Here is a 26,528-nt window from a genome sequence, read left to right on the forward strand (position 1 = left end):
CCACAACCAAATGCCTTGGATTTGGCCGGGTTTGAGATGGCCGGCATTGGTTTCCATTATTGGCGAAAACCGATGCCAGCCATCACAAACCCGGCCATCTCTGACATTTGGCCGGCCCCAACCGTATTATTGAAACAAAAGATGCGGCCATCTTTTTCGATAATACGGTTCTGGACCGCTGTTTGCAGCACCGCCCATATGGATGGCCGGCGCCGTTCAATTATGCCCCTCTAACAGGTTAATTTTTTAGTGGTTAATGACAGGACAGTTATTTATGCAGTCATATTTGACCACTAAACTTTTCTGGTTAGATGCTAAATATCAGCGCCTAACTGGATAAGTCAAGCAATATATCCAGTTGTGGGCCAGATGATAACTGGCAATATTCAGCGGAGATAACTGGTTATCTCCTGCTAAACATTAGCGGTTAGGCACCGATCTGATATTTAACAGGTCAACGGCCGTGTCTGGCAGGTTAAATAGCTTTGAATATCGAGGGTTATTTTCCAGACAGCGCAGCAATAGTCCTTGGCTGCACCAGGCTCCATCTAGAATCCTGAAATCCCTGAAATAATGAGCTCTGATCCAGCCACTAGATGTCACCATTAAACAATTACCATGTATGTCTTCTCCCCCCCCCCCCCCCCCCCCCCCCCCCCGGCTGTGAATGTTCCCTCCATAACTTCCTCACTCCCATCCAGTTGGAAAACCTGACTCCTGACTTGAGGATTGAACTAGGAAGCTTCCACATGGCAATACACATGGGGTTAGTTTCTCTGAAAACAAGCAACAGATATACATACAGGAAAGACATATTCTAGGTCATAGCATATTTTTATTGAGTGCAAAGGTTGCTTGATGCAATTCTATTGAGAGCCTTTAGTCTTTATCTGTGAAATCTCCCAGCACAGTGCACAAAGTGAAACTCACGTCTTTGGGAGGGGAGAGTGAAACTCATGTCTTTGGGAGGGGAGAGAGGGCCAGGCAATGGTAAGCTGCAGCGCAGTCAAAGGACTATTTCAAAGCCAACTTGTCTGAAAATTGGTCAGAAACAAGTGCATTCAGCTAGAGTCAAAAAAGGGTTACGTTTATTGAACTTGAGATGCTGCCTTGCGACCACTGCAACAAGGCAGTTCACAAAAAACCCCTCACCCCCCCCCCCCAACATTATCTTTTACACATCCCTTTCCAGACATGCAGTTCATATGGAGGTGCAATACCCCCCCCCCCCAAACACACACACCTCCCCAAACTAGGTTTCAACCTAATTCATGTTTAATTCAGGATCTAAATGTCATAAATAAATAAATAAATAGAGAGATAAATACAAACTGCTGTTATAAAGAATAAAATGATGGAACACATAAGACAAACATGGATTAATGGGATAGAGTCAGCATGGGTTCAGTCAAGGGAAGTCTTGCCTCACCAAATTGCTTCATTTATTTGAAGAATAAATATGTGGATAAAGATGACCCAGTTGATGTAGTGTATCTAAATTTTCACAAAGCTTTTGATAAAGCTCCTTATGAGAGAATCCTAAGAAAATTAAAGAGTCATGGGATGGGAGACAATGTTCTGGTGTGGATCAGGAATTGGTTATTGGACAGAAAACAGAGGGTAGGGTTGTGAAATGTTGCAGGAAAACCTTAGGAAATTGGATGAGTAGGCATCCAAATGGCAGATGACATTTAATGTGGACAAATGCAAGGTGATGCACATTGGAAAGAATAATCCGAATCATAGTTACCTGGTGCTAGGGTTCACTTTGGGGGTCAGCAACCAAGAAAAAGATCTAGGTGTTGTTGTAGACAATACACTGAAATCTTCTGCTCAATGTGTGGCGCTGGCCAAAAAAGCAAACAGGATGCTAGGAATTATTAGGAAAGGGTTGGTGAATAAGACTGAAAATACTATAATGCCTTTCTATTGCTCTGTGGTACAACCTCACCTTGAGTACAGCGTTCAGTTCTGGTTGCCGTATCTCAAAAAATATATAGCAGAATTAGAAAAGTTTCAAAGAAGAGAGACCAAAATGATAAAGGGGGTGGAACTCCTCTCATATGAGGAATGGCTAAAGAGGTTAGGGCTCTTCAGCTTGGAAAAGAGATGGCAAGGAGAGATATGATTGAGGACTACAAAATCCTGAGTGGTATAGAACGAGTAGAAGTAAATCAAATGTTTACTCGTTCCAAAAGTACAAAGACTTGGAGGCACTCAAGGAAGCTACATAGAAATACTTTTAAAACAAATAGGAGGACAAAATTCCTGAGGCTCACAGCATTCCAGTGACTTTCTAGACCCATTTGAGTCCTTTAAGATTACTCATTCAGCAATCTTATATCCAAATGTGAATATAATGTGCATTAAACATGTGAGACAGAAATTACGCTCAGTGCTTAGGTGAACGGGCTGGATAATAGTAATCTGCGGCAATGTCTGTTGCAATTCTTATATGATGGGTTGGAAAAATTGTGTATTTTAAAATAAGCTGTTCCAGTGGTTAGTCTGCCGCTGGGTGAGGATATGTCTATGTTCTGAATGTGTGATGGAGGTGAAGGATTCTACTAGCATATATTGCCTGTGTAGGAATCTATAACAATTGGTGCTCTAGGGCCCAGTGTACTATTTATAGCATTGTCTTATCATAGGTGGATTAGGACTGTTATGGTTTGGAAGTTTGCTGGATAGGTTTTGAATCCTTTTTGCATGGTTTTATGTTATTTTGCAAAGTGTCTGGCCCTATTTAAAAGCAGGCCCTTGGCACCAAAAATAAAAATGTTCGACTAGTGCTCTCTACATTCTGTAGTCACCACACAAACAAAAATCTGACTGATTTAATCAGTCTGGCAGTGGAAGGAGCATGTGCTGATCCTGAGGTGATAATCACAATCTGAATATTTTTTTTTATATGACACAATGTAAGAGGAATAGCTCCATTGTTGGAGAATATGGAGTTTGTGATACATAACTGGAGGTGCAGGATTTCTATTGAAATTCTGTTCAGTCCTTTAGGGAATCCAGACTTCACTCCCCACAGAAGAATTTGTTGAATGATGCTATCTGTTATAATGGCAATTAGCTGGAGGAGGAGGAGGAGGATTTCTTTATGTATAGAAATCTATGGTGTCTTATATTGCTAATTTTAAAAAGGGAGTTGGGGAGAGGAGTGTGTGATATGGTGGTGGGCATGATGTGTGGAAATGTCACTTTGGTCCCCCCCCCCCCAACACACACACATACTTAGCTTGCCCCCCCTGTTGCCCCGCCCCCCCCCCCCCCCCCCCCCCCCCCACACACACACACAAATATTTCAATCTAGAGATGCCACTGCATGAGAGTAAAAAGCAGAAACCAGTGACTGGGACAACACAAAGAGAAAAATAAAATGACAGACAACAAAGGGAGAAGAATTCTGTTTTCTGTGCATTGATTAGAATATGTCAGTTTTTGGAATGTACATCTGCCAGATCTAGAATAAGATATGGCTGGGGCCTGTGATAAAAACCTCACTTATTAGCCTGAAATCTCCAGCATAGTGGTGGCAAATCTCCAGCTTTGGGATGGACCATCCTTGGCATCTGTGTTCCCCCTCCATCGACAGCAGGAGAGCCATTAATAAGATGACATAGAGTGCTACCGAAGGACCAGTCTGGTGATAAGAGCTGCAAAATCTCACAGCTGTTACCGTGAGACTGCTCCTGTGGCAGCAAGAGATGAATTTCACTAAGGTGTCTCCTGCTGCCAACAGATGGGGCTTGTTGGTGCCATGAAGAATTGGAGGAAGAGAAGGTTGTGGAATTGAGGTATATTAAGGAGTGGAGCCAGGAGATGGAGTGGGTAGGGTTGCAGGTGTGTCCTAAACTTTCCCTCTCAAAAATTGGGTCCCCTTGGCAGCTCTGCAGTAGTAAACACAATATATCAAACTGTTCTCAAAGTGGTATTAAAGAAGTGTTGAAAAGATATATCTAACAGAAGTGTCAAAAAATAGGAGGAAAAAGCCTGAAAGAGCACCAGCCATGTTAGCCCTTGGAGCTGATACTCTTCATCATAGGCATTAAAAAACCCCTCCTATTACATACGTTACTTCCATTTGAATTAAAATTTTAAAGTCTTTATAATAAAATAAAAACTCAGCGAGCAGTTACTTAACTTATAGCATGTTACTCTGCTGTGTAGCCATCCTTCTCATTCAGAAAAAAGACCCATGACCAACAGTGGCCAGCATTTCGCCTAGCTGCTTCAGGGTCCGTTGATGAAAAAACTAAAAGGAAAAGATAATCAACAGGCTATCTATTGACTTCAAATATTAGCAATCTCAATAGTCACGTCTCAAAGTTTTCATCTAAATTTGGCTGAATAAGGAAAGGCATACGCAACTTGGTAATATGGCCCCCTCTTATACGTTTGACATCAGACACCAATATATTTCTAAACCAATCAGGCATAGGCAGTCGGTGGCCCAACTGTTTGGGGAGGCTAAAGGGGGTGGGGTTAGGGGTGGTGCCAGGGGTGGTGCCAGAGGTGGAGCTTAAATCCATAATTGTCTGATAACACACAGAAAAAATAAATAAATAAAAATAAAAGTCACAATTAATACCTTTCATTAAATTTAGATATTAAATATGTATCATATGTCAAAGAATAAAGTGGTTGCTCAAAGCATATTCTAACCACAATCGCTCAACTGCAAAACACTATGCACAACTTTGTCCAAAAACACACTCAGAACCTTACTGTACCATAAATATTACACTGGGCAGAACCTAATATACCAATATACCACCCTTATGGAAAATGCAGACCATCAACAATATGAAAAAAGGGATCATATCATCACAATTCTCATGTACAGCCACAAAACACCCTAATTCATGTTTAATGTGGGATAAAATGCCATAAATAAGTAAATAAATATAAACTTTTAATGTTGAGCACCTGATTCTCAAAGTGGACATATTCCAAACAGTATAATGAAAATAAAATGATCTTTTCTACATTTGTTGTCTGGTGACTTTTTCTGATCATGCTGGCCCAGTATCCGTTCTGCTGCTATCTGTCCTCAGTGCAGGTCAGGAAGTCATCCTCGTTAAATATCTTCCTGGCAACCCAGGACACCTCCAGCCAACCCCCCCTGCTTTCCCAGCAGTAAGGTAAACAAACCATAAACCAATTTCTACAACTGCTAGAGGGCTTTCACTGCAGCTCCTGCTGTGAGGATGGAGGTAAATCAACAATTTAATCCCCTCAGAGCAGCTGGACTCCACAGCTGATCCATTCTGCTGTAGCAGGGGGGAGGCTTAGCCTCTCCAAGCCTCTTATACCGGGCGCCTATGCAATCAGGGAACTTCAGAAAAACAGTTCCTCACTGTCTCAAAAAGTGGTCTGAAAAAGTTATCTATCAGTAAAAATGGTGCCACTCAACGCATGCATTCAAACCCCGGGGTTCATGAGTTCTCAGACGGAAGATCCACTTCTGCTCTTGTAAAAGTATCCTCCATTTGTCACCTCCCCCCCACCCCAACCCACCCCACCTGTCATGATGGTGCAATCCCATTGTAGCGCTAAGCATCTAAGAGACTCAAAACTGTGCTGAAGCTCTATGCAATGAAGTGCTAAGGGATATGTCAACTTCTGAGTTTTTAGTGTGCTCTTGTGTTTCTGCAAATGAATGTTCAATTTACGAGATGTCTGTCTGATACACAACTTTTTACAAGGGCAGACTATACAATAGTCCCAAACTACATAAGACATTGATTGACCCACTGGGGTGACCGATTGTATCCAGCCAGGGGTCACTTTTGGAACCACTTTCTATGTACTTTGATTGGTTTTTGTGCCCTCTGGTAATGACAGGGCGCTCTTATGTAAGAGACTCCACAGATTTTATGAGATGTCTAAATGAGTGGGATGGTATATCAGGCAGACATCTCGTTTTTGTATCTGATTGGTTTAGAAATGTATTGACGTCTGACGTCAAGAGAATATCATGATCAAATCTGAGTTAATAACTGTAGTCACTAAGGAAATCTACTACAGCAGCATTTAACTTTCAAAAGAGTAACTACTGGCCCACACTACGTTAAGGGATGTTGCAGTATTTTCACATCTACTGTGTTTTAAGTGCTTTTTGTGTTAAGGGATGTGTCCTGGGGAAAGAATGGACATGGAGGGCATTTTGTAGTTAGTGCGCTGTAAATAACATGCAGTAATTGACAGTTTTGCAATTAGTGTGGGACCTCTTACTACCTCCTAAATAGGAGGCACTAACCCCGAATTCTATAAAGGTCGCCAAATTTGAGTGCAGATCTCAGATCTGCGTGCAAACCAATTAGTTAACGAGCAGATAACAATAAATTGGCATTAATTGGCAGTAATTAGGATTTGCACATATATCTTCCAGCATGCTATTAAACTATTTTAAATGCAACTCAGAAAGGAGCATGGTCAGAGGCGTTCCAAAGATTTTGGCACAGTGTTATCGAATTCTGAGATTTTGCACCAAACTTGCGTGCCAGGATTTACCAGGTTTCAACAGGCATCAGTCCTCACTCTCACAGTCGGGTGTGCAAATGAGCATTAAGTGCTAATCTTTAGAAGACGCTCAGCCTAGAGAGCCCGTTATAAAATGGTGCTTAGCGATTATTTTTCCCAGCATTTATTTATTTATTGCATTTGTATCCCACATTATCCCACCTCTTTGCAGGCTCAATGTGGCTTACAATTCATCATGGATACTGGAAATAGAAGAGAATATACATTTGGTTTTACAGAAGGTTTTGGGTTACATGGTGGTGAAATACATGATAGTGTTAAAGCAAAAGACATTATAAGACATTTCTGGATATTTTAAAGATTATACAGTTACACGTGTTGATCTTTGTGATATATCTTGTCGAAGAGATAGGTTTTCAATAGTTTACGGAAATTGGTCAATTCATAGACCATTTTCAGGTTACGTGGCAACACGTTGCAGAGCTGTGTGCTCATATAGGAGTGGCCTAGTGGTTAGGGTGGTGGACTTTGGTCCTGAGGAACTGAGTTCAATTCCCACTTCAGGCACAGGCAGCTCCTTGTGACTCTGGGCAAGTCACTTAACCCTCCATTGCCCTATGTAAGCCACATTGAGCCTGCCATGAGTGGGAAAGTGTGGGGTACAAATATAATAAAAATATAGGAAAAGGTAGATGTGTGCATTAATTTGTATTTCAGACCTTTACACTTGGGAGGATGAAGATTAAGGAATGTGCAAGAAGATTTTTTTGCATTCCTGGGTGGTAGTTCTATAAGGTCTGACATGTAGGCTGGGGCATTACCATGGATGATTTCATGGACTAGGGTACAAAGTTTGAACGTGATGAGTTCTTTAAGTGGGAGCCAGTGTAGTTTTTCCTCATAGGGGTTTTGCGCTTTCCAAATCTGAGTGCTATTTACTGAATCTGGCCCTAAGTGTTTCTGCACTAACTCCCAGCAAAGTACCGTGCTCAGTGGTGGCCCCTATCATTAGGCCAACTGAGGCAGAGGCCTCAGGTGGCATTCTCCTTGAAGTGACATCTCCCCCTTCCCTCCTCAATCCTCTTCCCCGCATTTACCTTCTTTTTTTTCTTTTCTAAAAGGCGACAGCTGCAGCTGTAACGATTCCCATAGGCTGCCCTGCCACCAGTACCGGCCTCTTCTCCCTACTGTGGCCTGCCTCTTGATGTAACTTCCTGTTTCATCAGAGGCCGGATGCAGTGTTGCCAGGTGGGTGGTTTTACCACCCAATTGGGCGGTTTTCCGTGACCCGCCGCGAGAAATTTTTGCCTGCGGCGGGTTGCGGTTTTTTGGGCTTCTTTTTTGTTTTTTGGGCGGTTTTTTTGGCTGTTTTTTCGGCCGCAGGGGCGGGGTTAGTGATGTTTTGGGCGGGGCCGATGACGTTCTGGGCGGGGCTGGTGATGGGGAGGCGGGGCCGATGACGTGGGAGGCGGAGCCGATGATGGCGGGGGCGGGGTTGATGACGGCGGGGGTGGGGGTGTCGGGGGCGGGGTTTGAGTTTGGGCGGGTTTTGGGCTGGATTTAGGCTGGTTTGGGTGGGAAAAAAATTTTCCACCTGGCAACACTGGCCGGATGCAGTAGAGTGAAAAGGCCAGTGACAGCGGCAGGGCAGCCTATGGGAATTGCTGTCACTTCCACTGCCGCCTTTTGGAAAAGAAAAAAAGAAGGTAAACATGGGGAAGAGGGTTGATGCCAGACCATGGCCAGCAGGGGCAGAGGTGGCATCTCATCCCTGCCTCAGGCAGCAGATTTTTTTTTGTTACTTATTTATTTAGGCATTTATATCCCACACTTTCCCGCCCATGGGCAGGCTCAATGTGGCTTACATTAGTTCAAAAGGCTAACAGCAGTATAAAAGGACACTTCAATCGTGAGAAGGAAGGTAAGGAATGTAGTATGGTCGCATAACATAATGGGTCAGAAAACATTAAGGCAATGCAGAGCTGCAGTGTAAGCTGTCCTGAATAAAGTGGTCTTCAGGGAGATTCTGAGCCTGTGCTTTCCCACTCATGGCAGGCTCAATGCAGCAATGGAGGGTTAAGTGACTTGCCCAGAGTCACAAGGAGCTGCCTGTGCCTGAAGTGGGAATTGAACTCAGTTCCACAGGACCAAGGTCCACCACCCTAACCACTAGGCAACTCCTCCACTCTGGAGTGGCTTATGGAGATTGCCTTGGGCCGCCTCTAACTGTGGTACATGCTGTTTAAAGTGGAACATGTAACAGCAAATGCTGAAAATGCACTCAATCGTTGCCATATATTTGTGGCTACTGTGTGGGAAAATCTCATGTTAAGTCCTGCTAACTGGAAGTTTTAGTGCAGTTTAGTAAAAGGCCCCCCTTATTTATTCCAATAATTTTATTTATTTTATATATATTTTTTAATTTAGATTCGTTTTTCAGTAGTAACTCAAGGTGAGTTACATTCAAGTACACTGGATATTTACCTGTCCCAGGAAGGCTCACAATCTAGGTTTGTACCTGAGGCAATGGAGGGTCAAGTGACTTGCCCAAGATGTATATATTTGACAAATTTTATATAATAATCATTAGAATTATTTGTAAATTAATTCTTAATTTAAAAAAAAAGTAGATATTTTTTTAAACAATTTTAATTCCCCAATCTCGGGGAAACTTATAAAGTTTGTTGTTTCTGTACACAGGAAGAAGCTGTGGTATATTAGTTTGTTTTTTTTCATTACACATTTGTTGCCTTGACTGGAAAGTCTGGGTGAGGTAAAGCGTTTCTCAGGCCTACTGTACATGAAAGAAATACCAGCAGGGGAAAAAAACTTGTAGAACAGGCCTTTCCAACTCAGAGCCTGCAGGAGTTTACCTAAAGAAATAAATAAAAGCAGAGCGAAACTGGCTTAGGTTGGAGGAGAGGGGGGTGGGTGGGTGGAGGTCAATGATTGAGAGGAGGAGCTGAAAGTGAACAAGCAGAGCAATATTGCACCTGCCAGTCACCCGCCCTGCTCCAGTGCAGGTTTCTGAGCAGAGGTCTGAGAGGGGGCAGGAACAGGTGTCCTCGTCTACTGTCTCGCCTGGGAGAGTTTCCAGAGCAGCCACTTCCTTCCTCCTCAGGCAGAGCAACACCAGTACGCTTTGTAGCGCTATATAAATGCTAAATAGTAGTAGCAGTAGCAGCTGCTGTCAGGCGACTTTTAGTCTCACACGTTGTTTTGGCAAGGAGTGAAAGAGCACAGGGAGTGGGAAAAGCGTCCGAAAGATGCGGACCCCGGCTGTGATGATCGTGGGCATGGTGCTGGGGCCATGCGGGCTGCTGCTGAACCTGGTTGCCACGCTGGCCCCGAACTGGCGGGAGGTGCGGGCCATGGCCGGAGCGCCTGCGGATGCTGTGCAGCACCAGGGCATTTGGGACATCTGCAGGGAGCTGGAGTCGACACGCGTCCGGGAGTGTGGCATTCAGATGAGCGACTACTTCAGAAGTCAGGTGGTCCAAGTGGCCCGCGGGCTGATGGTGGCCTCACTGGTGGTCACTGTTCTGGGTCTGGTCGTGGCCTCGCTGGGGGTGCGCTGCTGGCAGGACGTCCCACGCTACGGGCTGGCGGGCACCGGGGGGCTGGTGCTCTTCGTCTCGGGCGTGCTCAGCCTGATCCCCATCTCCTGGTACACGCATCTCATTTATACTCTGCAGGCTCCTGGCACGGACATCCAAGTGGGTTACTGCCTGGTGTTGGGCTACCTGGCAAGCTGCTTCGAGATCATCGGTGGCTTCTCCCTAGCACTTAGCTTCGCTGAGAGCTACCAAAAGTACATGGATAATAGGAAGAAATACCCCCCACCCAGCAGATCCTTGGGCAGCCTAGATCTGGGTTATGGCAACTCTGGCCACCACTGGCCGACTGCAACAGGTGGTCGTCCACACATTGACAGCGTGGCTCTCGCGGACAAGAGGGATCCACGTTATCACTCCAGTGGGCAACTGAACACTGCTCACAGCAGCCACAATCCAAACTGGCAGGCTGCTGCTGGGGGCAGAAATGCAAACCACAGCAGGGGCACTGGCAGGACAGCTCAATCCTGTTACAACAACCCGGCAGACGTCACTGCGGATGAAAGGCCAGCCAGACCCCGCAGCCAGCAAAGCTCTCTCCCCTGCGACTCTGATTTGCTGTAGAAATCACCCGCAGAGCAATAAGGAGCCAGTTTCTGGCAAATCACTTTTCTTTCTTCCAGGATTTTTCTACCTTGGGAGAGCGGTACAATGATTCAGTTTGATGGTTTACAGTGCTTTAAACAGATTGGGCCTGGAGAGAATAATTTTGAGCAAGCACATATAGACAGTTTGTTAATAAGTGCTATTATCTTTTTTTTTACCTGTGAACAGAATGTGTTTATGCTCTGAAGGGTTGCACGTTTTCTGTAAATTTATTTTTATATAAGTATATGATGTGTGTAAATGTGTACATTTTAGCAAATAATATATAGCCATGACTATGCACATGAAATGGATTGATAGCAACAGATGAAATCTTGTTTTCATGAAAATTGTGATGTTCACAAAAAATATATTCTCTTATTGGTATAGAGATTTAGGAAAAGATTTAGGGGCTCTTTTTCAAAGCACATAGGCTTACAAAGTTACATAAGTCTCTGTGCTTTGAAAATGAGCCTCATCAAACATATACTATATCCATTTATATGCAGTACATGAAATGAAATGTGTTCTTAATAATCCCCACTGGAGCCTGTATGAAAAAAAATTAGCTTTTTGCATACATAGCCTGTATTTCTTGAAAAATTAGTGAGATCTCTACCACACAATTGGAAAGGATTCCCATCTAAAAATATTTGATTTTATGAAAAACAGGCTTATAAAAAGCTCACATTTACATCTCTATTTCCCTGAAGTGAAAAACCTTTTACAAGTGCAGATTGTGATGAAGATGCAAAAAGATGTATTCCTCATCATCAAAAGTCAGGGTTAAAACATGTAATACAGGCTGACATTCTGCTGCAGCAGCCAACATTTTTGTAGTGTCAGTTATGCCACTATACAAACAACTGAACACTTGAATAGCAGCTGAATATTTCCACTGTACATGCAACTAGACAGCCTCATGCCGCCCCAGCTCTGTCTAGGTAGTGCCAAAATCATTAGAGGGATTTCTCAGTGGCACAGTCCCTATACCTCTTTTGGAAGCTTTCATATAGCCGTATCCTATTATCAAAACAAGGGGGGAAAAGCCTCAAAACCCTACTGGCAAATGCATTTAATCTTTTTTTTTTTTTTTTTTTTTTTTTTGCAGGACGTTACAGGGTAGCACCAATCATTGGCATAAAAAATCCCTTTACTTTTTAAGACCATTAAACCTATTTGATATATTGATGTTTGCCAGCGCTACCCTTTGTATAGTGACTAAAAAACTTTTTATAAAAATAGTTCAACAAACTCAGCAGCTATTATTCATTGCACTGTGTTTTCTTCAGTGTCACTCGGAAAATGCAGTGCAATGAATAGCTGATTTAAATCAAGACACCTTGACACAGCACAAGTTTAGAATAATGCTTCATGCTGAAAAAGCTAACGTTGTTGCACTATTTTTAAAAAAAAGTTTTTTTAGTCACTATAAAAAAGGTATCATCAGCAAACATTGATATATCAGATCTAATGATCCTAAGAAGCAAAGGGGTGTTTTTTTTATGCCAATGATTGGAACCATCCTATAAGATCCTGCAAGAATGATCACATATATATTCACAGATAGGGTTCTTCCCCCTTTGTTTTGATCATATTGTACTGATCTACAGGGATATATGTAAGGGGACTGTTATTGTCAGTAGTTTGAAGAGTGTTTGCAATTATTGAAAATGTCTATTCTCTTTTTTTGATAAGCATTGGATAGAGTCCCTATAGCGCCATCAAAAATTTATGGTTAGGGAAACAGGGATGGGATATGGTTTACCATGTTGCTGTGATTACAATCGAAGTGATTTACAAATTATATTCATGTACTTTTTTTTTTTACACCTGGGGCAATGGAAGGTTAAGTGACTTGCCCAGAGTAAGAAGGAGCTACAGTGGGAGTCAAACCCAGTCCACCAGGTTCTGAGGCTGTTGCACTAACCATTAGGCTACTCCTGCTATGATACTGCTTTTGATGTTCCAGAGCAGTGGTTTCCAAAGCGGTTCTGGGGAACCCACAACCAGGCAGCTTGTCAGGATATCCACAATATATATTCATGACACAGATTTGAACACAGTGGAGAACATGCTTACAAATCTGTGTCATGACTATTCATCATGCATATCTTCAAAAGCTGACTGGTTGGGAGTTCCCACAGGACAGGTTTGGGAACCACAGTTCTAGGTACTAGAATACTTATTTCCAAATCGGATATGAGAGGGCTAGGTTTAGAGCGTGTAGTGTCAGCTCCTTTGGCCATAGACTATGTCCTGAATCCTCCTAGCAAAACCCATATGCTTTGCTGGGCCTGCTACAGAGAAGCAGATAAGCTTTCAGGGAGGAAGCCAAGACAGACAGGTGGGTAGGGGAACATAACCAGTTTCACACAGATTTTAGCTCATCCATGTTGCTGTAGCTGAGTCCTCTACATAGGAGCCGACTCTGTGGGTGCTTGAGCACCCCCAATATTGAGAACATTCCTTGTGTGTGTCCAAGGAGGGGTTATTTCCATTGGGCTTAGCACCCCCAATAATTTTGAAAAGTTGGCTCCTATGGTCCTGTATGTGGATTTATTCTGTACACAATCTGCCAGGGACTGTGCTGTTAAGGCACTATTTAATTCTCAACACCCCCTTACTTCATCTGCTAGCAGTGGTATGTACAGTGATTACTATCAGGCATGTTGCTGTAATGTTCAATGTTTGTAGGAGAGAAAAATTCATAGAGAAAGATAGTTAGAAAAAAGGTGCAGGCCAGAGCCCCCTGCCTGTGTAGATTTAGTGCTATGTAATGAAGGACTAGGGGTTGGTTTTCCTTAGAGCACAGTTTCTTCCCCCACCACCACCACCACCACCACCAAAAAGTTTCTTTACCAAAGGAGATGCTTTTCTGTTTGGCAGTAGTAGTAGTAGAGAAGGTAGCCTAGACTGATGGGTTTCTAAACTCCTTGAAGGCTAGGCTTGAATAGACACATTCAGCTTTCATCTACAGGTAAGGCGATTGATAGAATCTTTCTGTGAAGCAGTTGCAGGGCTAGAGCCCAGTTTTCCCTCATCTAACTTAAAACGTGTAAAGACCAGATCAGCTGCATCATATATTTGCCACAACATTTCAGCAAATCTCTGGAAAGCAGCCAGAACTTAACTGTTAGAATCAAAGAGCAATATTTATTTGCACAGGAATGCTTCATCATAGACGTGTTAATCATTCACCTTTGCTTATAATATTCTGTAGTAATTCAAATGGATTCCACACTGTAGTAGAATTTCTCTTTAAGTCTTACTTGCTTGCTTGAAGTAATTAAGAGCCCTTGTTTTCACTTATAGTTTGATTTCACAACCTCTCCGTAAGCTATCTTATTGAATCAGCACAACCAACAATTCTAAGAATTTGATAAAATTGTCCACAAGTGACATTGAGCAATAGACACAAAATATGGCAAAGCTGTTGTGATTTAAAAGGAGACAGAAGTAAAAGAGACCAGCAATTGCAGCCAGGCAAGTATCACAAATGTACAGACTTGTTCAGCTTGGAAGAGTTTGAGGGTAGGGGAAGGCAATTATTGGATACCTGAAACAGTGGACAGTTAAGCCATAGGTCAATGCTGCTACTGTTTCACAGGGGTGAGAAATAATGCACTAGCCAACTCCCTTCACCCTGCCTATAATTATGTGGCTAGAAGCTGTCATTCACAGATGGGAAGGGCTGGATCTAAGGTGTGAGCTTGGTCCCTTCCCCTCCATTGATTTCTTACTACCATGCTGGACCTTACATCCCTCCCTTTCTATGAACAGGGAGTAGCTGCTAACGTACATTAAGAGGTAAATAGCATAGTGCCTGTTTAAAGGTACCAGAGGCTACCGAGATGCCAAAAAGGAAAAAAAAAAGCATACAGATCCACAGTTCTAAATAGGACAGAACTCATTGCTCCTGGACACCATCTTCAAACAGCAGGAGCTTCAAAATAAGAGTGGTGCACCCCTCTCCCCCAACCTGCCAGGTCACCAATACCATTTTGAACCCACTGCCACAAGGACAGAATGACTGGGGATTGCTCCAGCCCCAAAACTAGACACCACTAGACCATCAGGAATTCATAGAAGTAGGACATGAGGGGAGGGGGCTAGAAGATGGTTAAGGGTCTTTGGAGAGAGGCCTATGAGGTTGTGGGTATTTTGGAATTCCAACCCCTTCAAGATGGCTTCAAGGAAGTCTGGTGCTCCTGGGAGGTAAATAATACACCTTGTTTTATTTACCCCAGGCATCACCAAACCATTTGAGCACTAAATACACAGGGCTGAGGGCTGTAGGCAGTACACCTAATCTTCAAATCTTACCAATATTAGGTTTCACATTTTTTTTGTTCTGATCTAGAGTACAATATTTACCAGTACTTTAGCTCCACGAAGATGTGGTAAATTTATACTTAGTGTTGTACGTTAATTTTGAAGCTGGAATTAGTATGTTTTTACTAACTCCACCCAAGATTAAACAGCCCCAATTAAACCTATGACATCTCCCAGCAGCTAACTGGTCAAGGTGTTCCAGACTGAGGGAGGAGGGTACATCTATATCGTATATACCCCAATTTCCAAAATTGGATAGCTAATAGATAAAATTATGCATGCACCTGCCACCAATTTGCTTTGAATGTTAAGCTGCAATGCTGCTATTGTTATTTTAAGGCCAGATATGGGTGGTTTTCCTGCTGGTTGCAACCAAGTGTAGAAAGCTTCTGAAAACCTTACAAAGGCACACAGAGATTTCCTCTCCTTCCCCACCCTATTTCATATCTATCAAACATATAAACGGCAAGTGACCAACTCACCTGCAAATGCGCAGTAGACTTCCCTCTCTGTCCCGTCCTCACCTCAAGACGTGATGACGTCAGAGGGCGGAACAGAGAGGGAAAGAGTCGGAGTCACTGGCAGACGCTGCTGCCTGGAAATGAACATTGCATGCGCCAACCTCCACCCTCCCCCCCATCCCCACCGCTCCCGCATCAGGCCCCCTGCACTGAACTGACAGCGCCTCTCACCTCCGTGTGAAAGCGCTGCAGGTGAGTGGCGCTGTCAGGTCAGTGCAGGGGGCCCGGCGCGGAGGGGGGAGGGAGCGGTGGCAAGGAGGGTAGCTGGAAATCTTGCCCATTTTTATGGGCTTAACGGCTAGTAAATATATAATTTTTAAAAAATGCTCCTTAATTATACATGTTATATGAAATGTGTTAGGTAGCTCATTTTTGTGAGGGTGGGTTACTCAGTTTGAGACTCTAGCCTGAGACAACTTCCCATCAGCCACAGAGGCGGCAGAATGGCCACTCATTACCCCACTGGAAAGAAGTCACCATCCTAGTATTCCGAGGCAGCTTGTTGCTGTGAAAGGTTTGGAGGAAGGAGAGCGATCATCATAGATCCAAGGCAAACCTGTAATACAGGCAGAATTGATACTGGCTAGGAGAACCTGCAGAGGAGAGCCCCATGAACATAGGGAGAGTAGAGGCACGTTAAATCTGTAAGTTTTAGTAAAGTATATGCTGCAACCCCACACTGGAGTATAGGCTGTCAGCACATTCTCTGGTAATATTCTAGACACTGAGACACTGAAGTCACTCAAACCTTTCTCTAGCCATCTGAAGTGAGATCCCCCACTAGGGCTTGAGTGAGCTAGGGATACAGGCAGAGTAACTGCATTGCTGCCAGTAGGAGGTGGTGCTTCAATATTGTGTTTTCAATCTCTAGGAACAGGCAGGTGCCCCAAGTCCTGCAGAGCATGCCTGTCATTTTGAAGGTACACCACTCCCCAACTAGCAGGATTGTAGGTGGAGGGCTCCTGCTCAGCTTAGAACAGTGCTTGTGGCACACTTATACCGACCCCCCCCCCCCCCCCACCCCCAAGCACCTACAAAAAACATTGTTGGTAGCCTTCAGCTTGCAGTGAGAAGTGATCAAAGGAAACCATTAGTGCAGTTCATAAAATGTGCCCAAGTCAGCAACTCAATATGACCTAGCATAAAGTCAGTACAAGTATGCGCAAACCGACAGATTATAGTGCTTGAAAAGCTAGGCAAAACATTACTCCAAGGTGTCACTTGATTTTGTTCACCTTTATTTCCATTTGTGCTTCAAAGCATTTAAGGCCACTCCTTGGCCATTCCAGTTGTACAAGTTTATCTGCAGAGCAGTTAAGCAACATATATAGATTTTTTTAAAGTCATTTTAAATGGCTGCAGTCCATGGTATAAATTTTTCCTTTCAAAGAAAGTTCTGATCACCGTTTCCAGAGGATGTAAGAATGCCAATGTTCTCCTTGATGTGCGCGTGTACAGACTATATCCTGGAAATTAAGCTGCACACAGATCTAATGCCATCTATTGTGACACAATCAGAGGCTAGAGTTTCTAGCATGACTATCTATAATCCTGTTAAGCTTCAGAGAACAAAGTAGTCATACTTAGAGAATGACAGGTTCAAAGTTTATCCCTGTCCCCTTGGGTTCTGTCTCCATCCCCACAAGTTGACTGTCTGTCCCCATCTGTCCCTGCCCCATTCCCATCTGCAGAAGCCTCAAACACTTATGATTTTCTATTTACATTTTTATTAAAGTATAAAAACAAATATGCTGTGTTAACTGTTTATAAATCACAAATAGAAAACAAGCAACTATAAGAACCCCCCACCACCCTTCCAACCCCAACAGCTGACTACTACCCCAAGGAAACAATCCATCCTGTTAATGACTACAGGTAGAAAATACAACCCATTCTGCATACCCTAGTGTGGGAGAAATATGCTCTATGAAGCACCGTTATAAATCAATCTCAGGATTCAGACTAGCTCTCTTGTCTTCCACAGTCCTTCCTGCAATAGAAGATTCTTAGATATCCTGTAATAGGAATGTATAGGATCCCCCATGCAAATTTTGCATGTTGTGGCCAGCATACTTGTCCCCTCCCCCTCCAAAAAAAATATATATCAAAATATGTGTGTCATGCAAAATTTAAGTCCAGTTCATTAACAGACTTCAAACTAGAAAATGACATGGGGACAAAGTTTGTCTCTGTCACCATCCCTTGTCATTCTGTATTCAAACTGACTAGGTCCATCTGTGACAATACCTGGTAAAATGCTTGCTATTTGTGCATGGATCACACCAATTACCCAGAATGAGAGTTACTAGCAAAAAGTGCATTCCATCAGGTTCTATGCTTAAAGTTCAGTTGAATTTTTCATGCTACTGTTTGAAACATATGGCCCATTTATATCAACAGGGTGATTTTACAAGGACAAAGTTCCTAAGATTGTGTAGGGTGAGAAGGATCAGGCATCCCAGTAGGCCACAGACAATGGCAGCATGCCCCCTCTGCAACAGGGATTCACAGGGAAGCCATATAAGAACAGCTGCCAGTCTATTATCCCCTGCAGGGCCGGCCCAAGATAGGACACAACATGAACCTTCAGCCATGTGTGTTTCCAATCCCCACCCCCAAAAGAGGTGACTTAAGGGCTCTTTCCCTCCATGCCCAGAAGCCTCCTTCCCCCTTCTGGGGTGGCCCCAATGTGGCAGGCAGCATGTCTATGGAACACTGAACTTGGATTGCTCAGAGGCCTCTTGGATATCAGCCCTCCAAAAAACAGAACATTGAAGGGGTGGGACCCAGCAGACCTTAAGACAGCATTTCTATACGAGACTCATCCCAGCTGGTATAGGGCCTTGAGCATCCATGCATGCTTAAGGCCTACTGGTTCCTGTCCCCTCTGTTTACTGTTTTGGAGGGTAAGAGACCCAGGTGGCTTTAAACATGCATGGATCCTGAAGGCCCTATAGCAGCTGGGATGAGTCTTCTATAGACATGCTATCTGCCTATCAGTGCCACCCATGCTGCCTTAGGCAGATGCATAGACTAGAGTTGGGCCTTTGCCAGCTCTAAAAATGAAAGGGGCAACTTGGGAACAGATGTGTAATTGAAGGTATAGATCATACCATGAAGTTGTGGCCTGGAGCAGCAGAGGCTGAATGTTATGTAGAGAGGAGAGGGAGAGACTTTAGGGGAGGAGGAACCAAAAAAAGGACTCATGCCTAGGCCAATTTTTGGCCACCAACCATATTTGGAACAGGCAGTGGCCATATGACTTAAGTCTGAACTGTTTAACTAGCTGTACCTTGGCCTTTTATTTCCCCTTGTTTGACTAGGGGTTTGCCAAAACACATTGAATAGTTGAACTGCCAAGTAGCAGTTATAATCCTAGACAGTTGTGATGTCTCTGGAAATGCTGGGGAGCCCTAGCCTATGTATTTGCATGATTTCTGCCCACAAAAACCTCCATATAGTAGGGACTTAAGCACATATCAGCTGTCATCCAGGAGGATGGACAATCAATGAAAGTACCACCAGCAGTCAGCCACGCAGAGCAACAGGCAAAACATCCCTGAAACAAATCATTTGCAAAACTGGATAAGATTATTCACCTCCTCCCCCCTCCCGTATGTTTCTAAAAATTTAATAGGGGTAACAAAATTAGACTTGAAACTTGTTTAACTAGCTTTTTTTTATTATTGAAAAGGCAAATTGATTTATATAAGTCTCCAGTGATCACAAATTTCATTCTAACTGTAAAGGGGCAACCAGTTCCTGTAGAGAAAGAGAAAACAATTAGTCTTGATCTGCTTTATGTTTACTAAGATATATTTAAATAAAACCTCCAGCCTCAGGAACATCAGCAATACTTAAGGTTAGCTTCTATAGTTACTGCACCTTTTAATGGTCCTGTATTTCACTTCTCATAACAGTCATTTCAAGAAATTAGAGGTCCTGTTTACTAAAGGTGCGCTAGCATTTTTAGCACATGCTAACCATACAGATGTCCATAGGAATATTACAGGCATCTATATGGTCAGCACATGCTACAAATGCTAACATGCTTCTAGTGCAGCTTAGTAAACAGGACCCCAAGTTTGCTCAGTTAATGGTTTCTCAGCACACATACATTAAATTTGTTGCTTCAATGAAATGGGCACAAACAAAGCACTGCTAGTTCTATGTCCTTACTTCTATGGTATGGCTCAGATTAAGCCCATCTGTCTTTCTGGGAACTCAGTATAGCTTTGTAAAACAAATTGTCTTCCGATGGGTTTGGTGCAACGTGAATACCTACCGTCAATTCCATAAACTACTTAAAACACATTTACTTGCCTTTTAGAGGAGCAGATTTAATTTTGTTCTTTATTAGGTTACTTGGTTAATAGATTTTTTTATACTTTTTGCCCAGTTTGATTTTATTATGAATGTTATTTTTGTGAACTGCCATGGATAGAACAGTATTCGCACTGTGTAATAAAATAAAAGTCAAACCAAGCCATGTCTGCATACTCCTCTGGCTGGCAGATGTTTCATGCAGGGTTATGATGGTGGTACCACCTGGCACAGACAAAATTGGAATTCCAGACCTCATCAGGGTCTCCTCAGCCAGGATACAGTCCTTCCCTGTACAACAGCAAGTCACCACTATATAATGGACTCCACTCTCCCTGCATGGCCCATGAATGTTGCCTCCAAAAAGAATCATACCAAAGGAGCTGAAGCTGTGATCAAAGCATTTCTAATTTTGCTTCTATACTGTACTATGGAGCCCTCTAGTGAATCTTTCTATGAAGTGGAAAAAAAAAAAAAGGACAAGAGTATTCCATTTTCAAACTGTACTAGACATGAGAACATGTGCACTCACATCAGCAGCTAGTATTAAGGTGTAGCAATGCAATTATACCACCAAAATAGCTAGCTATTCTACTTGGAGCAACACTATAGCGCAATTCAAGGTGAGAAGTGTCTCCAAGCATGTGCTTGCATATGAATCTCATTTACATAGTAACATAGTAGATAAAGACCTGTAAGATTCATCCAGTCTGCCCAAGATAAACTCATTGTATGTGATACTTTATATGTATCCCAGACCTTGATTTGTCCTTGCCATTTTCAGAGCAGACTTTAGACGTTTGTCCAGCACTGGCTTTGCTTCCCAATGACTGGTGTTGCCACCCAATGTCTGCTAAGCTTCTGTGGATCCATTCCTTTACTACTATTTAGCATTTATATAGCAAACAGGATTCCTTTGAGTTTATCCCACAGTTTTGAATTTCATTACTTTTTGGAAACTGAATGATAGTTATTTGGTTGGACTGAATCTAATGTAGGTTTCTTAATGGGTTTGATAAGTGAATGAGTGGTGGTGGAACTGTTCCCTGAAGCCAAAGCTGATGGAAACAGATCTGAGGAACAAGTGTCACATTGAGTCTTCAAAAACTAAAACTGAGGTAAAAGTAGAATTAAATGCTGTCCATGAAGCAGAATCACTGAAGAGGATTATCTGTGTGGTACAGGTGTTAGTAATAGTTGACAGTGAAACAGAGAAAAGGAGCCCTGAGCTATCTTACTCTAGCTGTGTACCTTAACTCTGAGGAAAGGGGCATAGAAAATACACCCCCCCATTTTGAAGTAGCAAGGGTATTAAAAATACAAAGTTTAGGGGAGTTCCCTGCCTCTTGAATCTGCTTGCAGAGAAAGTTCTTTGCTAGTCATAATTGAGTGGAATAGTTATCATTGAATTCACCAACATAGCTGAAGTGAACTGTCTGATTTGTTATGCCATGAACATTCTGCCCGTTTTACTTGATGTCTACAAATTTGTAGGCCATGATGGAACCAAGGCTGGTGTATATTAATGTGCTAGTATATATGTAATCCAATGTTATTGTGGTGCAGAGAAGATTTGAATGTTTTTGTATGTCTCTTATTAATAAAAAATATTATATAAAAAAAGAATGGTTCTGAACAAAAGTCAGTGCCACCCTATTCAACATTTGCTCTTAGTGATGAATTCCAGTCATAGACCTGTTCACCAATTTTAACTCAAAGCAATTATCTGGAAAATAGTCCTGCTGAGAAGAAAGAAAGTGGATCAATATGGCCCAGACACCTAGACCAATATCCTATGGGAGAACACTTGAGGCATGAAAATCTGAAACACAAAAATGGGCCGACCATGAAAGGAGGAAGGGTTTTTGGTGCAGAATGTGTTGTCCTTTGACATATTGTATCAGGGCTAAATCTTCCCCAAGTCCAAGTATAAGACTGAAGAGCTTCACTGTAGCATCTGCTATGGACTGATAGATCTTGTCCCAGTCTGATTTTAGCGACAGAGCAGCAAAAATATAAAACTGGGGATTAACTGCCATCTCAACTAGAAGTAGTTTGGAAAAGGGCAAGCCATAAGAGATTTCTTTAACCCGGAAAGACGAAGGAAAAATTGCCATACCTCCCCCTCGTTTGCCTGACCGAGTTGAATAATGTACAGAAAAATTCAAAGAGTAGAGAATAATCTTCTTCCCCTTGAGAAAGCTAAAGTTTTTTGTAAGGTAGAGGAAATGAAGATGGTTGTTTTGAATTAGGTCTTGAAAAAGTAAGTTTTCTGCTTTGAGTGACAGTTTAAGAGCGCAAAAGAAAATTCCTGTGCAGGTTTGCATGTCACCAAGGAAGTAGTACTACATGGAGTTAGCCATCGAAGCATTTGCTAGTGGTAACAAGTTGTCAATAGACCCACCAAACAGGGATCAGGGATGAATCAGGGGCCATTGCAAGAGAAGGACCTGATTCCCAGAGGCCAGAAAAAAATGAAGATAAGAGAAAGGGATCAAAACACAGAAGGAACAGAAGTGCTAGCTTAAAAAAGTTTTCAGTATGAACAGCATAATGGTAGAAGACGAACTCACCAAAGTACAAGCAAGCCTTCTGCTGCCGCCCCTCTCCCCCCCCCCCCCCCCCCGGTTGCTCGCCCCAAGGAGCAAGCCCTGCTCCTTTGGCACTTGCACCACTGCGGCACAAATGCCGCTACCAGATTTAAATGGTACTTGCCGGTGCATGGGTCACATGACCCTGAGCCAGGGGAAGCAGATAGTGGGGATTCAGATTCGGGTCCAAATAAGTTCCTCTCGGCATCACCACTGGATCTGAATCTGCACTGGGAGCCAACACACAAAAATGGGACCACTGAGCAAAGCTGCAGCAGCTTACAGGTCTTTACTGGAGGCATAGGATGGGAGGCTTCTCTGTCCTCTGTGGAGATCCTGAAAACCTGACTGGCTGGGGTGCCTCCAGGAGCAAGTTTGGGAACCACTGCCTTAAAGGGAAGTGGATTGTTGTGTAAGCAAATATTTTGGAATAAATGAAATTAAAAAAAAAAAAAAACAGAACTCTGCCTCTCTTCCATTATTACCTTTGTTTTGTATAGCTGCATTTTGGCTTCCTTCCCTTTATCCCCTTCCTGGTTATGTTCAGTTTAGATGTTTTGTCAAAGTTTCCAATGCTGTGCTACTCTTTCCCCTCCCTTTTCTGTTAGGAAGACAATGTTGGATTTGCCTATGTTTAATGTGTCAGCTACTCTTGCTAAGATGGATTTTGTATACCACCATGATGTTCTTGGCTAGATAAAACTATGTACTAGAATGCTTCAGAACACTCCTAGTCTGAGACCTGTATGGCATGTCTTTCAGAATATCTGTTATGAAGAATATACAGTGGAGTATTCAAGAATCATGCATATTCATTGGCTGAGAGTGGGAAGTACCTTTTCCATAGATATCAACATTTCAATGCGAATGGGATGCCAATACAAGTTACACCCTCCCTGGGTTATTCAAAGTTGTTAAATCGCGGGAGGATTGTGAAAAATTACAAGAGGACCTTACGAGACGGAGACTAAATGGCAGACGACGTTTAATGTGAGCAAGTGCAAAGTGATGCATGTGGGAAAGAGGAACCCGAATTATAGCTACGTCATGCAAGGTTCCAGGTTCCACGTTGAGTCACGGACCAAGAAAGGGATCTAGGTGTCGTCGATGATACATTGAAACCTTCTGCTCAGTGTGCTACTGCTGTGGCTAAAAAAGCAAATAGAATGTTAGGTATTAGGAAAGGAATGGAAAACAAAAATGAGGATATTATAATGCCTTTGTATCGCTCCATGGTGCGACCACACCTCGAATAGTGTGTTCAATTCTGGTCGTCGCATCTCAAAAAAGATAGTGCAATTAGAAAAGGTGCAGAGAAGGGCGACGAAAATGATAAAGGGGATGAGACGACTTCCCTATGAGGAAAGGCTAAAGCGGCTAGGGCTCTTCAGCTTGGAGAAAAGGCGGCTGAGGGGAGATATGATGGAGGTCTATAAAATAATGAGTGGAGTTGAACGGGTAGATGTGAAGCGTCTGTCCACGCTTTCCAAAAATAGTAGGACTAGGGGGCATGCGATGAAGCTACAATGTAGTACATTTAAAATGAATCAGAAAATTTTTCATCATTCAACGTGTAATTAAACTCTGGAATTTGTTGCCAGAGAATGTGGTAAAGGCGGTTAGCTTAGCGGAGTTTAAAAATGGTTTGGATGGCTTCCTAAAGGAAAAGTCCATAGACTTATTAAATGGACTTGGGGAAAATCCACTATTTCTGGGATAAGCAGTATAAAATGTCTTGTACTTTTTTGGGGATCTTGCCAGGTATTTGTGACCTGGATTGGCCACTGTTGGAAACAGGATGCTGGGCTTGGCCCTTTGCTCTTTCCCAGTATGGCAATACTTATGTACTTATGTAATGAGGGAGCTTGCTATCCTTTGTTCTAGTTTAGAAATGTTTTAAGTTTAATCCTTATTTTAGAACCCTTATCCTTAGGATTGACTAGGCCATTTAAGCTCACCAACTGGCAACAGTTGCTAATGCAGTTTAAAGAGACCCATTCTACACATTCACGTGGCTTCTATAGGATTTTCAGGAAGTAGTCACTCAGATACCTGTGCTCTTACCTGTTCCACAGCCAACGCCTCTGTATCATAAGCACGGTTGATAAAAGTTGCACTTGAAGTAAGACTTTCTACCTCCTGTGGCTCAGTGTCTTCCAATGGTTGTCTGGTCAAGGTTCCAGAAGAGGTTGTGCTCGATGTCCTGCAATACACATTGGGCTAAATTTAGTAAATGGTGTAAAAAAGATGAGTGTCCATTATGTAATGGGCACTCAATGCTATTCTAATGCCCCAATTTGAGCACATATCCCCAGCAGTGTAACACTGGGAATACTCCTAACCTGCCCATGCACTTCCCATGACCATGCCCCCCCGTTTGGGCTGCACATTGTTATAGAACAGCGTGTAGCAAGATGTGTGCACAAGTCTTCAACTGGTGCCAATTAGAACAATTAGCACAGATTGGCTCATTGGCCACATTTAGTCAGGTTCTATATATGGTGCTGATAATTGGGTGCTGATCAAGATGTGCCTAAGTAACAGATGATGGCAGAAAGACCTGCACGGTCCATCCAGTCTGCCCAACAAGATAAACTCATATGTGCTACTTTTTGTGTATACCTGACCTTGATTTGTATCTGCCATTTTCAGGGCACAGACCGTAGAAGTCTTGCCCAGCACTAGCCCCGCCTCCCCCATCAGCTCTGTCACCCAATCTCGGCTAAGCTTCTGAGGATCCATTTCTTCCGAACAGGATTCCTTTATGTTTATCCCACACGTTTGAATTCCATTACCGTTTTCATCTCCACCACCTCCCGCGGGAGGACATTCCAAGTATCCTCCACTTTCACGGAGAGAGTGGTGGATACTTGGGGGCAGGGCATGGGAAGTGCATGGGCAGGTTAGGGGCATTCCCCGTGTTAGACTACTAGGGATATTGGTTAGTTACATCCATATTCTGTGTTTCAGCACTGCAGCAGTTAAAACTAGCTATTGGTCAAAACCAAGACCAGAAGCTTTACGAAGTGCTATTAAAAACCAAGCCACGTCAAACATAGGCCTTAAGTATTCTAGCTCAATAAGCAGAGCCATGCTGCTGGATTCCTCAGAAATGGCAACCACTGAAAGTTATCCAAGATTCAGTCTTATAGGACAATTTGCAGATGACAAAATTTTCCATTCACCTCACATTCTATATCCAAGTTGCTGTCTCTCCATGAAGGTGACACTGGTACTGCGATACCAGCTACTGGATGGCTATGCCACAGCACTAGCTGTAGCTTAGATTGCTCAGCTCTTGTCTATTGCACACTGGTACTGTAGATACTGAGCTATGAGAAAGCATGTGAAACAAGAAATGCTCGAGGTTGACTCCCAAAACTGGACTCAATAGTGTCTGGAGAAGGCTGACCATCATCATTTGAGAGTGAACAGCCTAGCAAGTTCTGGAAGACATAAGCTGAACATGTATGGTATGATCACCATGGGAGGGGGGGGGGGGGGAGAGAAGAACAGGGCAGCACAGCAAATGGCTTCTTAAGACTCAAGGACTTGAGTGGCCACCTAAGAGGACAGAGTGCTCCGACAGGCAAGGTAAAGTGTTGCAAACTCAGGGTTATCATGAAACATAAGTTATGCCTCATGTCATTGCTGCTATTTCTATGGTTTCATATATGTTTTAGCATGTGACAAACTAGCCCTCTACTAAATTTTTTATAGCATTCACCAGAATGCTTTAAATGTGGTTAAAATAAAAAAATTTTTAGTCTTGCCTTCCCATCTGAAATGAATACCTATGTTTCCAATATTTAGACTATTTTTCATTCAAAGAAAGCTTTCCAGAAATATCTATCTCTAACAAAATAAAACTAAAGTGAAGTAGCATATGGGGGGGGGGGGGGGGGGGGGGGGGGGGGTAATGTTATGAAATTAGACCAAAGGACAGACCAACTAAAACCATGCATGCCAAACAATGACTGAATAGCTTTCGGCAAAAGGTATCTGCCACCCAGCATTTAATCAGAATTCAATTCATTCATTTACAGAAGAGATTCTATGCCAGA

General features: G+C 42.9%; 2 protein-coding genes across 3 annotated transcripts in view; one reads left to right on the forward strand and one right to left on the reverse strand.

Moving 5' to 3' along the window:
• Positions 1 to 9,532: 9,532 nt before the first annotated feature.
• Positions 9,533 to 10,941, forward strand: CLDN23 (claudin 23). Its single transcript, XM_030192468.1, has one exon. The coding sequence runs from the start codon at positions 9,762 to 9,764 to the stop codon at positions 10,671 to 10,673; it is 912 nt and encodes a 303-aa protein (XP_030048328.1). The 5' UTR covers positions 9,533 to 9,761; the 3' UTR covers positions 10,674 to 10,941.
• Positions 10,942 to 19,225: 8,284 nt separating this feature from the next.
• LOC115463769 (low-density lipoprotein receptor-related protein 1-like) overlaps positions 19,226 to 26,528 on the reverse strand; it is a 282,424-nt gene continuing 275,121 nt past the window's right edge. For both annotated transcript variants that reach the window (XM_030194533.1, XM_030194532.1), the window contains 2 exons: positions 24,529 to 24,667; positions 19,226 to 19,312 (listed from right to left, as the gene is read on the reverse strand). In XM_030194533.1, the coding sequence (XP_030050393.1) occupies positions 19,283 to 19,312; positions 24,529 to 24,667 (169 nt within the window). In that variant the 3' untranslated portion in view covers positions 19,226 to 19,282. The remainder of the gene's footprint in view (positions 19,313 to 24,528; positions 24,668 to 26,528) is intronic.

Source organism: Microcaecilia unicolor, chromosome 2, assembly GCF_901765095.1.
Source record: "Microcaecilia unicolor chromosome 2, aMicUni1.1, whole genome shotgun sequence".
In the NCBI taxonomy this organism is placed as follows: Eukaryota; Metazoa; Chordata; class Amphibia; order Gymnophiona; family Siphonopidae; genus Microcaecilia; species Microcaecilia unicolor.